The sequence below is a fragment of the Fistularia commersonii genome, chromosome 6, assembly GCF_037954325.1.
Source record: "Fistularia commersonii isolate RoL2024-O1a breed Wild chromosome 6, RoL_Fcom_v1.0, whole genome shotgun sequence".
Classification (NCBI taxonomy): domain Eukaryota; kingdom Metazoa; phylum Chordata; class Actinopteri; order Syngnathiformes; family Fistulariidae; genus Fistularia; species Fistularia commersonii.
The window spans coordinates 16,546,469-16,561,860 of NC_141289.1; the positions used below are offsets into that span (position 1 = coordinate 16,546,469).

The 15,392-nt window shown below is 37.0% G+C and overlaps 1 protein-coding gene across 1 annotated transcript; it reads left to right on the top strand.

Moving 5' to 3' along the window:
- Positions 1-5,810: 5,810 nt before the first annotated feature.
- On the top strand, positions 5,811-14,952 carry LOC147233524 (actin-related protein 3). Its single transcript, XM_086148432.1, has 12 exons — positions 5,811-6,019; positions 6,401-6,456; positions 7,172-7,296; positions 7,375-7,485; positions 8,925-9,020; positions 9,545-9,652; positions 9,725-9,868; positions 12,235-12,408; positions 12,622-12,714; positions 12,803-12,928; positions 13,136-13,219; positions 13,688-14,952. Exons 1-12 carry the CDS (start codon positions 5,976-5,978, stop codon positions 13,781-13,783), a joined length of 1,257 nt encoding a protein of 418 aa, XP_086004558.1. The 5' UTR covers positions 5,811-5,975; the 3' UTR covers positions 13,784-14,952.
- Positions 14,953-15,392: the final 440 nt, after the last annotated feature.

Sequence of the window (15,392 nt, forward strand, 5' to 3'; positions counted from 1 at the left end):
TTTGCATGATTTTCTAAAAAAAAAAATGAAAATGTTGAGAACAAAACAGGTATCTCTAAAATCATGGTCAGGGTGAAATACTAAGAAATCAAATAGCTTAGATTATTGTTTTCTTCAACGGGGCTTTCAAACACTTGGCATCAACACAGCTGTATTATAGCTATCTTCAAAATTCTCAATATGTTATCTCTTCAAACTCATCTTTGTTGTTCACTTTTCCTTTAAATCATCCATTTCATCTTCTCCGCACTGTCTCCAGATTTAAACCCCACCACCATTATGCAAATCACATTCTCTCTTACTGACATACTTCCTGTCTGGTAAAAGAACATGTTTAACTGACTCAGAGCAATGATCCTGCATGTTGCATGATTCTGTAATAACCCCTGTGAAATCATGATCACTCTGCCCAGTCTTCAGTCTGTTCATCAAAACCTATACTTTGCTTTTCATTGTCCACTGCTCATAATTTCTAATCTCTTGACGACAACATGCAAATGTCCCTGTCACTACATTATCACATCAGTGCCATTACCACTAATCATTCACATTGTGATTTCCCTTTTCATTTTGATAATGCAATGTTTATTTTGGGCCATAACCCAAAAGACTTTTTTTTTTAACTCATTGAACTGCCCTCAAAAAAATAAAAAATTATAGAATAATATAGAATTTCTCCCTCTAACTTTTAAGTGCACCGTTCTATTACCGTGCTCTGCTTTTCCTGCTTGCAAAGAATGCAGACTTTAATAGTGTGATGTCAAAAAAAGCAACACAACCGATGTCTTGAGAGGGCAGACAATGTTTTTGTAAGAACAATACTATGATGTTACAGAACAGAAAATCATAGATTGTTGGATCGGTTGACAGGTCGAAAGCACAGATGATATATAGTATTTTGCTGCAAAATCAATGAGAAGGGATGCATTTAAACGCAACACTAATCTGTTTTGGTCACCAAAATTTTGAAGGCTGTTATCAGCCTTTGCGAATCCTTTACTTGTGAAGACAAAAAGTGTTGGGCTGGTGCCCACTAAAAGAATTTCTGTTGCTTTTAATCCAGTTTGTTACATAACAAAATAACCAGTTATAGAATGCTATGTTCTTCTCTCACAGTAAAGGTCTGTTTCTAGTCCGAAGTCATAAACGGTAGGAAATATTTCACAGGGGTCAAACTTGGGCACCGCAGTTCGGTAAATATCTTGCTTGTTTTCATTTGACCTTGTGCTGTATTCTTAATTTTCTCTCTTCTTTCCTGTAGAATTGCTTCATTTTTAAATTCTATATTGCTCATTTTTGTTGGGGATATTTTCACGAAATACTTCGCTGATTTTTGTCCGGTGTTATTTTTTACAGAAATATCAAATGTACTTATTGCAAAATTAATGTGAAGAAAATAGTTTTATGTAGATTTGAACATGGTGTATCACAGACTTCAATGTGATATCACAGTCAGACAAACTCAATTTGCGATAGGATGAAGTCCAACCTGAAAACCCAAAACAATAATATGACGTTGCCAGACCATTTTTACCGTCTGTGGTCCTGCTGTTCCAATGACGACTATCATCATCAAAAGTTAATGAACTTGTTACAAATGTAAGAAAAAAAAGTTTAAGTTAAAATGAGTTTCTTTGAGAGAGACAGAAAGAAATCATAGACGTTTGCAACCACTGCAACCAAGGCTTTGTTCACCTTGTGAAACAAATTACTAACATAGATGACAGAGGTTTGCCCACCATTGCTTAAACTCTGGGTCTATTAGCAGAAAATGCATCCCGTCGTGTGAGGCGTGAAGTTATGACAGTGCATCATTAAGTCTGAACACAGAGGAAGCAGGAAAAGTCAGGACAGACGATCATACAGGAAGTGCCGACTGCAGCTCTCCAGGGGTTAAGAAGCAGCAAAAACAAGAGATTATTAAAAATAATAAGGCCCACCTCTGCCCGGTTCTAATGACGTGTGCACAAAAACATAGCCATATCAGGACTCTGGCGATGGAAATACTTCAGTTGATGGGGGACCTGATCTCATCTACTTTGTTTACTTTGTAAGCCTTCAGAAATGGGGGGTTGTGGTGGGCAGAAATTGTTGCAGGTACTGATCACAGGGTTCATCAAGACAACATACCTCCAGAGAGTCAATTACTCACTGCTAAAGGCCGAAAGTACAAAATAAATTGTTAAACCAAAAAAAAAATCAACATCCATTTCCATCATTATGTTCTGATGAATCAGATGATATTTGTTTTTTTTCCAATACTGTAAATGATAAAAGTGTTGAACTAAAAGAAAACTAATTACAAGTTTCATGAGACGGTTAGAAATAAAAAAGCCTCAACAGTGACCTTAGGTTAGATGACAAAGCCGTTTACACAGGCCGTTTCACCATTACGTATTCATTCCATTAAGTACGGTTAATTAAGACAGTTAAATGCTGAAAAAACGAACAAGCAGAATGATGAACAGTAGCCTAGAAGAAGAAACAAATCTCTGGATACGGAGATGGTAATAAGTATCGGAGTAAAATGTGAAATAGATTACCCTTCTAAAATATATATTGACCTTCACTAAACCATTGTTACTCTTATTGTTCCTTTCCAGAATGCAAATGTTATGGCTTTCGTAGAAATTGGGGCAGATTGAAGGTAAATTTATAAAAAAAAAAAAAAAAGTTGAACAAGGAAGGTATCAAGAACAACAACAACACAAGATAATTTGAGAAGAAAATGCAGAGTCACTCTTTGTCTCTTTGCACTCTTTGCCATCTGAACATCTTCCTGCATCGCATTTTGAGCTGACTTTGCTAGTGACAATGTGAATGTATATTTTTGAATACAATGACAGTTTTTTTTACATACTTAATGTAAATCACTTAATTTCAATTTCATTTGTTCATAGATTACATTATTGATGTTTAACCCTATTCAATTATTAGATTGAGAGGTTGCAGGTCTCTATGTGATGCACAGTGATCAACCTGTGGCGGTCAATCCCAACTGTATTATGCTGCTCATCCATTGTCTGCAGACCCTAATGACTCTGCAGGACAAGCAGTAAAGAAGAATAATGAATGAATAAATTCAAATTTAATATGTGTCTCTTAGAAAGCAGAAAGCACTATGTTAAAAATGTTTCATTTATTATTTCACAGAAGAGAGGCATTCTTTTCTTCTTTGCAAATTTTTTGTCTTTTTAACTTAGATGTTCATCAACCCTCATCCACCACTTATTGTGACTAATTAGGAGTAATTACTACTTAATCTTTCAGGAGTTTAAGTATTTAAGACATGTTTATTAATTTTTTAATATTATGAGTTAATTTTAATCTTCTTCTTCTCCTTTCAGCTTTTCCCTTCAGGGGTCACCACAGAGAATCAATCTTCTCCATCTAACCCTATTCTCTGTATCCTCCTCTCACACCAACTACCTTCATATCCTCTCTCACTATATCCATAAATCCTCTCTTTGGTCTTCCTCTAGACCTCTAATTCCAGTATTCATCTACCAATATATTCACTATCCTTCCTCTGTACATGACCGAACCATCTCGATTTGGCTTCTCTGACCTTCTCTCCAAAATATCTAACATGTGCTGTCCCTCTGATAGACTCATTCCTGATCCTATCTCTCCCGGTCACTCCCAAAGAAAGCCTTAGCTTCTTCATATCTGCAACCTCTAGCTCTGCCTCCTGTCTTTTTGTCATTGTAACTGTTGCCAACACCTTTAAAAAAAAAAAAGTCTTTACACTGTGATATCGATTTTCATTTTTTCAACTTTATGTTAAGTTGCATTTGAGATCAGACTACCTTAATTGTCAATTCACAAGGGCAGGATGAAGCTTTCTGAAGCCCTTGTTTCTAAGTCATTTAGATGCATAATATTCATAACACCCATGAGTAAAATTGATAATTGTGTTCATATTCAAATCCTTAATATTAAGTTTACACAGGTAGAATGACAGATTATAGTTAATAAAATCAGAGCTACCCGAAAAATAACTAATAAAACAGATACTGTATATCTGTTATAAATCAACTGTGGTAATGCAAAAATGTCAGTAGCTGCAGGCGGATTGGCAGGATGTGGAGGGGGTGGTCTTGGGTAAGGTTGTAACTGATTGAGATTTCCATGGTGATCCAAAACTGATCTGCATGTTGATTTATTTATATATGTATTTATTTTTTAATACGTGTCTGTGTGTGTGTGTGCGTGTATGTGTGTGTGTGTGAGCGTGTATGTGTGTGCGTGTGTGTTTTTAGGGAGGGGTGTACTGGCTCCTCAGTTGCAGTTGCCAATCATGAAAAGTGGTTACATCAGATAAATATGTTGATAAACCACTTAAATACATTAAGTAATCTGTTGAATTACTATAGACATTACTTCAGACTACTTTATTTTTTCCAACTCGATGTTATAAAAATCACAAATACATCGGGCCAAATTCAAAAGATGTAATTGTGACGAAAGGTGTCTCTCTTGAGCTATTAGATTAAGTCAGCAAAATAAAGAAGAGCGTTCAGAGGAATGAAAATGTCATTTTTGTAATCTTTTTAATCCAACACGGGTTTTTTCCTTTTTAAGAAAGTGAGATGCGTCTGTAATTATTAAAAAGAGAACGCTAGTGCCGCCTAGTGTTGAGAATAGTAACACACAGGAGACATAATTTGCTGCAGGCTGTATGTATATGTATATGTGTGTGTGTGTGTGTGTGTGTGTGTGTGTGTGTGTGTGTGTGTGTGTGTGTGTGTGTGTGTGTGTATAATATATATATATATATATTCCCTATCCAGTAATGATGTGAAAAAATGCTTCTGATTATATTACCAAAGAGTAATAGACTCACCCTTTCACCCATTGACTTGAGGTTTTTAACATTTTATACATGTCAGGAGTGTTAATTTGTCAAAGCAATGTTCATGTACTTTATCATCTTTCTTTGAAACTGTAAGTACTCATCTCCTTTTTTGCCACCATTATAGTTTATTTATATAATTTCAATTTTTTTAAACATTTCTTTTACATTTTGTGCCTCCACTTCATATTGATTTGATTGTTTTACTCCTGATGTAAAGCTCAAAAGATAGCTTTCCAAGGAATTGCATCTATCATTTTTCACTGCTTTGAATGCTTCCTCTTTACAATAAACATGACATGACCTTCTTCAGTTCCACTGTAAAACAAAGAAAATAAAGATGAAAAAAAGGTAGCATTCATTCCTTTAGTGTAGCACTAGGTGAATATTTGTAACTTAACTGATAATGCTGTAACAAATAGTTTCAGCCACAGCTCTTGATATTGAGTTTCCATCAGGTTCCAAAGCGATAAAAGAGGTTTATTTTTGTCAAGTGCATAAGGGCTTTTTCGGGGCTCTTAGTGATGAAGAGATACTTGTGTGAGTGATGAGTTCACTGAAGGACAAAGAGGTCGATGTTCCTTAGCTTCTGGATTGTATCTAATATGTTCAGGGGCTCTGGAGCCAGGATTGAGTGCTGCCAGTTCCTGAACATATATTGTCTTTATCAGCAACCCTCCATGCTCTCATTGAGTGTCTAGAGAGTTGTGATTCTTGTTTATCATTGTAATTCTTTTTTCTTTTCTTTTCTTTTCTTTTCTTTTCTTTTCTTTTCTTTTCTTTTCTTTTCTTTTACACAGGGACACTAAAAGGGGATAAACATAATAAAAGCGTTTTTCTAGGTAAACATATTTATCTGGGAATAAAAAAATGCATATTACGGATAAATTATGTTTTTTTGTACGTGTAGTTCTGTTTTATTCCACCGAGCGGCAGTATTTCACCTCCGGGCCTGCTGAGTCTGCACTAGAACAAAATCTCAAAACCCGGAAGCGCTCCGTTATCGGCCGTGGCAGTTATTCATTGAAGCTGCGGGGACTCAAATCACATACTGCCGGGACATCACCCCGAATCCGTCTCCTGAAACATTTGACTTTTGTAAGATTAAAACCGAGTGAGAATGGCTGGTCGGCTACCGGCTTGCGTTGTCGACTGTGGAACAGGGTAAGTGAGAAAGCGGAATGCTCGCTAGCCTCGTTAGCCCGGCTGTCAAACTTCCAGCTAACGCCCTGCTGATATCTAGCTTTCTAGCCAGCGCGGTGCTAACGCTACTTTTTCAGTTTGCCTTTTTTTTCCGTCCGCAATATTTGTGCATAACACACCAACGCTTTCCAATTTAAGCACAAAAATGGGTCATTTCAAAGCTGGTCATTTATAGACGGCTTTATCATTGCCGTTTGTAAGAGCAGCTGAAGCTAATGTTACTTCCTGGTCTGAACCGTAACATCATGCTAATTTTATCTCAGTAAACTATCGAATTTAACTGCCACAACATACTGGTTTGACCCGTTCAGCCTTAAAGTTGACATTTTTGTCTGCTTGTAGGTACACGAAACTCGGATATGCAGGAAACACAGAACCGCAGTTCATCATCCCCTCATGTAAGTCCGCAGTCTTTGTAACGCGATGGATTATATGTTGAAAATAATCTGACATGTTGATGTGACATTATATTAATACAGGAGAGCCTTTTTCATATAATGTGCTTAATCTGACAGTCAATCCTAATACATTAGCTTTATTTGAAATTACGTATTCATTCATTTTACATTGTAGTGTAAAAATAAGTGTAAAATGTGTTTCATAATTAGAAGGTCACGTAAATCAAAGGTTGAAGAAGCTGAGCTCATGTATTTGTATAGACCTTTTCACCCAGCAGGAACAGAATGCTTTCCACAGACATCAGGGAAGAAGGGTAAAAGTAAGAGTAAAATATGTGAAATAGAAAAAAAATATTTAATTTATACATGAATAAGTAACACTGGTTAACAGTGGTAAAAGGTACTGATAATTTATACTATATAACAGTATAAACTTTGAGGGAAAATTCAACTGCAAATTACTTTATCTCAGCATTTAAAATGTTTATCAGTTGAATACCAACATTAGTAAAAAATAAATCAACCTAATCAATTATAAATTGTATATTGTATGAACTAGTAGTAATTTTTCAAAGTCTGATGATGTGAAATGAATATCTTTACATTTTGTGTTCGAACATATGCCTCTGTGATGTATAAAATAAGGGACATACATTTTCTGGTCGCCTTGAATGTTTGTGATTCATTTTAATCACATTTTTCTATAAATTGTCAGGTATTGCTATCAAAGAATCAGCAAAGGTTGGAGACCAGGCCCAGCGCAGGATGATGAAGGGGGTGGATGATCTGGATTTTTTCATTGGGGATGAAGCCATCGATAAACCATCATATGCGACTAAAGTGAGCGGAGCAGTCCATCTGTGTCATTGCGCCAGTTTTCTGCTAGGCACCCATGCTGTCATTTTATATCCCTGCTAGTGGCCAATCCGTCATGGAATTGTCGAGGACTGGGACCTGATGGAAAGGTTTATGGAGCAAGTCATCTTCAAGTATCTGCGGGCAGAACCTGAAGATCACTATTTCCTCCTGGTAAGCTTTGTCTACTCAACTACTGTGCACACTTGTGGAACATTTGTCAAAGCTGACATTGGGAAATGATCCATGCAGCGCTTTATTTTATTTTCTTAGTTAGAATAGTAGTGGCTGAGATGTAAAGCACTGCTTTGGACTGAAATCACTGCACACAGTTGCCGGACAGTTGAATAGAATATTCCTTTTATCATCCCACAGTGGGGAAATATCAAGAAAAAGTGAGTCTATGTGGAAATACATTGAATTGGAAAGATAAAAAGATGGCTGTTTTTATTTTCCCTGGGCCGCTGTGCTGCAGGGGTTCGATTGGTCATCCTTGCAAATGAACATACCTGTTTCCTACGTTCCTTGTACTTTTGCATTCTTTGTAGTCTTCAATGTCTTGCTCAAGTGTTGTTGAGCAAGACATTGAAACCACTAACTGCTTCCATGGCGATGCTATATGGCTGCCTTTTGCTAATTTTTTGTCAAATTTCACTGATGATGTGTTGTATGTATAATTGAATGTCACGAAAAATATATAGTTTTTAATTTGGTTTCACAAGGTAGCCCAGGCTTCCCTGTTGTGTGCCATTGTTGCCTCATGGGTAATAGATTTTTTCCAGGATATTAGACTTAAGTAACACTGTAGGTTAGGGCCATAAACTACAATCTTAATAATAATGCAGAAGTACAGATGAGCCTTAGCCTTTAAAACTTGGTAGGTTGCTTGTTTTGAGTTGATCAGTTTGTTGCCATTTTAATTCCTAAACACTGCCTACAGTATTTTCTTGCAATAATTTCTGCATCATGTCTGATGCTCAAAACCTTAAACACCACAGCATAGGAGCTTTCTACTCAAGTTGTCCAAGTAGGGCAGCTTCATCTCAGCAGCTTTTGCTTAGTCCTCTATATATCCACAGATGGTTCTTGACCAACTTTTTTATACATTATGTCCTCCACCCGTGAAGAATTTAGTTGCACTCAAGTCAGCCTTGACTTATGCTATTAAAATTATTTTAGTTCTGTGTTGTTATTGTTTAGCTTCAGCCTCTGCAGTAGATGCATTGCAGTATAAGGCCGTGTGTTTTAGCCATATACACAGGCTGTGTCTGTCAGTTGAATGAGGTCATTTCCAGGCCAGGCCTCTTACTAAGGATGTTAGAGGCACCATCTTTGAAAGACTGATGACTAAGTGCTTCTAAAATGATTCCTTTTTCGTGACTTTGGTTACCACTACACTGCAAAATTGCTTGAAGTAGAAGAAGGTTTTTGGATTAGAAATTAAAAAGAGGTCTGTCCTGACACTTAATGTTCTGAAGAAGTTACTGTATTTTAAAATAGTATCTGCATGGAAATATATTGTTACTCAATGTTATCTTGTGTTTAACCTCCACTTTGCCGCAAAATGAGAACTGTCTGATCATTGTTATGCGTTTTGTATGTTTTTCCCACAGACAGAACCTCCCCTAAATACACCGGAGAACAGAGAGTACACAGCTGAGATCATGTTTGAATCATTCAATGTCCCGGGTCTCTACATCGCTGTTCAAGTGAGTTTATGAAAATTCTAGTCCTGGAGGTGAAAACTCTACTACCACCCAGCCAGTATTTTTTTCCCCTCATATCAACAAGCCAAATGGATAATTCAAAAATTCCTTTTAGTAGATTCAAAAAATGTACTTTTCTAATATTGCATTGATTAAAGTGTTCATCCAGAGACTGTCTTGTTTTTTCGTTTCAGTATTCTTGATCCTTCATTAATGAATCCAAATAATTCTTTATCAGAAAATTGTAACCAGTGGTTGAATGAGTACAATGGCAAACAGAATTAATTGCAGTATTAATTAAGAGGGACCTCTTTAGAAAAATTCTGGACATTGTTTTTTAGAAAAAAAAAAGTCTGATACAAAACATTCCAGTTTACTACCTCCTTCTATGTTTCATCATGTACTGTCAACTATGATATACAGTATTGTCCATTTTAATGGACTCAGCCATTTGGATGAGGTTTGAGCCAAGTTGCCCTGTAGTGAGGCTGTGAAATGATGTAACTTATCATGCTTTTGTGCCTCAGGCAGTGCTGGCACTGGCTGCCTCCTGGACATCCAGACAGGTTGGGGAGCGGACACTGACAGGCACTGTGATTGACAGCGGGGATGGAGTCACACATGTTATCCCCGTGGTATGTTTCCCTTTTTTTTCCCCCCTTTTATCATGTCCTTTTTCTTTAAACTAACGTATATTGTTGTTTCAGGCTGAAGGCTACGTCATTGGCAGCTGTATCAAACACATCCCCATTGCTGGTCGAGACATCACGTACTTTATCCAGCAGCTGCTTAGGGAACGAGAGGTTGGCATTCCTCCTGAGCAATCCCTGGAGACGGCCAAGGCTGTTAAGGTCAGTGTTTCTCTCCGTATTTAATCTGTGGGTAGAGATGATGATGCTTCAAACTTGTACAACAGTAGTGACTAGTCACCAATTCTTAAACCACAATTTCAGAAGTGATTCTGAAGTGTTTGAGTTTGATTTGTGTTCTGTCATTTTGTTGAAGACAAAACCTAAGGTAGACCAGTGCTTGTGTTTCATTCTGGGTTAATTGTTATGAATGTAAGGCCTGGACAATATCTGTGAAAGCTTGGGGTATTCATGATTTCTGTGTCAAAGATATAACCCTGTGACCTAAATATTTTGGTTTATGCTGCCAGATTGGAAATTTTATGATTCCTGTATTTTAACTGGAAAAAAATGTCACCATCAATAATGATGTTAAGATAATTTGGTAAAACTCCAGCCTGCTGCAGCTTATCTGCTATCGTCAGTTTTACAATTGCACCCTTGCTCTGGTCATTTTAAGGAAGTTTTGTTCTTGGAGTGTGAGTCACAGATATTGATACACTTACCAAAATAGTTCACTTTGAAGGCAGGAAGTGATGAGATGACATTAACAGACACAGTGGGCGACATGCATCATCAGATTTGTCGTTAGATGACTAATGTCTGGTATTTGTGAAATAATGTGAATAAATGCTGTTTGTTGGCTCATGAGTTTGTGCCATAAATAAAATGAAAAGAGTCACTGGATGATGGTCATTTATTAAAAGCCTTCTATTTCCATTAATCCTCAAATCCTTTTTTAATGTCTAAACTGCATGGCTTTTGGTCACATCCATAATCTCCAAATGGACATAGATTCCTAACCCTTCAAAATATTGCTTCCACTAATATTCTCATTCTCTTTGACTTTCAAAAACTAAACTTAAGTATAGTAAACGTCGTATTATACTCGAATAATAACTCTTTTTACTCAGGCATAATATCTTTGACAGATTTGACAGATAAAACTTAGTATCTTCAAGTAAGTTTCCCCCCCCCCCAAACATTAACCTTCATATTTGGGCCATTACAAAACATTTTTTTCCCTCATGCGTTCATGTATGGTTATTCAGAACCGTCCCAGAAATCCCATTGAGGGAAACATTGGCTTTAAAAGTTTTGTGTGTTCGCTGGGCTTCCTATTGAAGAAATCCGCTTCCTTTTAGCATCAGGTCTAATTGCTTGGCCTCCACACAGATGATGGTCTGTATGCATATTTATGTGATTAACCTTCTCCAGGCAGATGTTGCAGATTTGCGACAGCCAAATATCAGATTTTTCCTGCAACTCCAACTTAATTTGAGCCTGAGAGGGTTAAGGCGTGATGATGGTATTTCAGCTGTTTTGTGACCAAAAATGGAGAATTCTTGACTGAAAAAAGGAACTTCCTGAGATTAAATGAGCGTGCAAGTTGTCAAATTCATATTTTAGTAAGTATATGGCATAACTAATATTATGCAATTTATTTTTTCATTGACAGGGGTATTTTTTTAATTTTTTTTCTACATGGCCATTAGAATTTAGTTTGGAATGTTGATGCAAAACACCTGATATTGTAGAAATTGCAAAGTTCTACTGAGGCAATTTAATAATCATTAGACACAGATGATTACTTAACAGCTAGTTTCTCCTGTAGCCACATGTATAGAAGTAAAAATAATTTAATTCTGTATCTCCTGTAGACTTCAAAAAATGTTGTCCAACCATACAAATTATGAGGATACTAAAAGGGGGTTATCCAAAAAAAATCACTATTAAACAGTTAGACCACTTTAGTTATTTGGATTCATCCAAAAAAAACTTTTGTATCCAGCTTTCTATGTACAACCACAATTCTAACAAGCCACAAGAACAATCTTCTTGAACAGAGTTTTTGTGATTGCTGGCATCCCATATTTCTGTATTGATGCCCACCATGTGTAATAATAGTGCAGCTTCATGATGTAAGCATGCATACTGCATGTTAGGTACTTAACTCCGTCAGTAATATGCAATTTCTTGTCTGGCTACTAAGGGGTGAATTTCATAGCATTGAGGTTCTCTTTTGGGAGTGACCAGGATGGATAGGATCAGGAATGAGTCCATCAGAGGGACAGCGAGACAGACAAGAGAAGATTTATGGATCTAGATGTAGAGAGAAGAGGATACAGATAATGGGGTTAGATGGAGAAGGTTGATTCGCTATGGCGATCCTTGAAGGGAGAAGCTGAAAGGAATAGAAGATGACATATGACAATAAACACTTTGAATCTTGACCTTGCAATTGAATTTTTTAACATATTTTCCCATAAACTTTGAGTCCTGCTTCATAAATGCAGTTGTTTGTGTTTTTATAGAGTGTTAGCAGCCAATGATTCATAAACCTCTAAAATATATCTATGTTGCTGCAGGAGCGGTTCAGCTACGTGTGTCCCGACCTTGTGAAGGAGTTTAACAAGTACGACACAGATGGTTCAAAGTGGATCAAGCAGTACACGGGTGTCAACGCTATCACCAAGAAGGAGTTCAATATCGATGTTGGCTATGAGCGTTTCCTGGGTCCTGAGATCTTTTTCCACCCTGAGGTAAGAATCATCTTTACATCAGTACGTTTATATTTTTTTCTTATAAATAAAATTGTCTTTCATTCAGTTTTCCAGGGTTCATAGTTTTTGCTGCAGATAAAATTGTATCATGATAGTTAAGTTATTTAACTTTTATTTATTTATGAAAAATAAATGAATATCAATTAAAACAGTACTTTGGTTTGAAGAAGCTGTATGTTTTCTCTCTCACAGTTTGCCAACCCAGACTTCACTCAGCCCATATCAGAGGTGGTGGATGAGGTCATCCAAAACTGCCCGATAGATGTCAGACGGCCTCTCTACAAGGTGCAAAAACACATCCGTCTCCATGTTAATTTAGCTAACATGATACAAGTAATGGCATGATGAAGTAAACATGTCGATTGTGTTACAGAACATTGTTCTCTCTGGAGGCTCCACCATGTTCCGGGACTTTGGCAGGCGCCTGCAGCGGGACCTTAAAAGAACTGTCGACGCACGGCTTAAAATTAGTGAAGAGCTGAGCGGCGGCAAGCTGAAGGTGCAGAAATAATTCAGTACAGTTCCCTTTAGGGCGATATTTCTTAAGAATGTCTGTCAGGGTTAGAAATTTAAAATAAGAAGTAATAGTTTCCTGTTTTGTCTTCTGAGGCTATTCCATTGTTACAAATGTATTTTTAACTGTTTGTCAGTACTTTTTTCTCTTGTTTGTGGTTGTTCTTTGTCAATTTTTTTTTTTTCTTCACAGCCAAAGCCCATTGATGTGCAGGTGGTCACCCACCACATGCAGAGGTACGCTGTCTGGTTTGGAGGATCAATGCTGGCTTCAACCGTGAGTATCACTGAGCCCTACATCTTCTCCTGACCTTTCCTTCATATAAGGCGTGGGTCATATTAGTGAAATCATTTGTTCTATTTATATCTGTCTTGATCACATTTGATTTATTTTTTTCCCTCTTTCTATTGAATTTAATTGAATACCATACAACACTTGGGCTCCCCTAAGTAAGTGGAATGGCTCTGTTCTGGAGACTGTGGGTTCAGGACCACCGGACCAGTTGGGTTAGAGTTCATTACTTATGTTAGACCCGTCTTTGTCAACCAAAGTAATGATGTACCAGAATTAGGACCTACCTCTATTTGAAGAGCCTTTTTACTTCAATGTAAAAAAAAAAAAGCCTCCAATTTCACCTGAACTAAATCCTAAATATGGATGCCACTTTTTAAAACAAAACATTTTTCCTTTTTCTTTTCCTGTGAGTGTCCTTCAGCCTAATCAAATTAGACATTTCATTTTCAGCCCGAGTTCTACCAAGTGTGCCACACCAAGAAGGACTACGAGGAGATTGGACCGAGCATCTGCCGCCACAATCCTGTATTTGGAGTCATGTCTTAGGCTTCGGGGGACCCCCTTCAGCGGAGGCCCAAGGAAACACAAGGGAGCACCGCAAGACCTCATATACTGTGGAAGTCCCATGAGCCTTTGCACGGATGCTCCGACAGACGCGTTCATTTGGACCGAGCGACAGTGGACCAAACAAACTGCCCCAACAGTGGCAAGATCCTCCCAAATTAGAGGAAAGAGGTGACTCAGCCCAAAGGATCCTCAAAAAAAAGGTTTACTGCAAGTAGGTTCCTAATAGGTGATAAATCTTTAATTTCTGTGTGCCTGGTATATGTACTTCTCACAGGGTTGTAATATGTATTTAATCAACATGACTCCTGTATAAATGCACTTCTGTGTATATGGGCTGGGTTGTTGCTCTGTTAATATAGAATAAGAAAAAGCAGGACACATTTAGGTAGATCCTTTTCTACAGGGCCTCGTTTAACAAAGCTGAGCACTACTTTCAACGTTTACATCTTCAAACCAGTGGAAACATTCAAAGCAAGTTAATAAAGGACCGACAAGAGAGAATGATCATTCCTGCTTTTTTTTTCTTTCTTTTCTTTTTTTTTTTGGTTGTGACTGTCAGTGCCTGGAGGAAATACTGGTTCGAAATGAGATTATTAGAAATGTCGGGCGTTAAAATATTTTACAGGGGAACTATTCTTATCCTTATTCTCTGACCTGCATGGTGATTATCTTAAATGTGCCAATGGTTTAAATTGATCATGTGAATGTTGTGAAAATGATTCTTGTGACAAAAAGGTCAGACATCACCTAAATTGTTGAGTTAGATTCTGTCCAATTTTGGCGGATCAAAAGGAAGCAGACTTTGGGAAGGCGGTAAAACAGTAGAAGTTAATGTTTAAGGTGAGATGAACTGAAGGGCTGCAAGTAACCAGCAGGAGAGAGGATTTTTGTAAAGTGAAAAGTTTGGAAAATACTTGATATCAACGGCTATGTTTTGAAGGTTAGGGATCTATTTGATCTTCAATATTAACCTTGAAGAATGTTGAAATTTGACATTCTTCTATTAAATCCAAATAATCTGCAAATCATTTTGCTATAATTAAGCAATTACAATAAATGTATTAGATTTCAACCATTAAACACTAACATTTTTTAAAGTCTTCTATTTGAGTCATTAATAAAATCACTGGAACTTAAAACAAAAAAAACAACAGGAAAATAATTGATGTTTAATAATGCTGGGCTGTGTGTTTATTTGATATTGAGGGTTATTACTAAGGGTCTTGCGGAATGTCAAGCTAACGATGCAGTTGTAATGCTAAAATATAAATTTGTATTATTTGAATTGAAGCCCAATAGATCCCCTTTGAGGATTAAAATTAGTTTGATTAAATATTTATTTTTTTCCAGGTTTACTACATTTTTTTCCTTTTTCTCCTGCAACATTGTGACTACTCTTCACTACATTTACTGTCCTTTTCTTTTGTCATTTGTAATTATCACCTCTTGAACCCCTGACTTGAGGAGGAAACTACACAGAAAGAAAGTTGTATTGATACATGAACTTGAAGTTTGACTGTTGTTGGACCATCACTGTTGCCTCGATCGCGGTAATACTGGATAATCTTGTACTGTACCAAATCTGGAT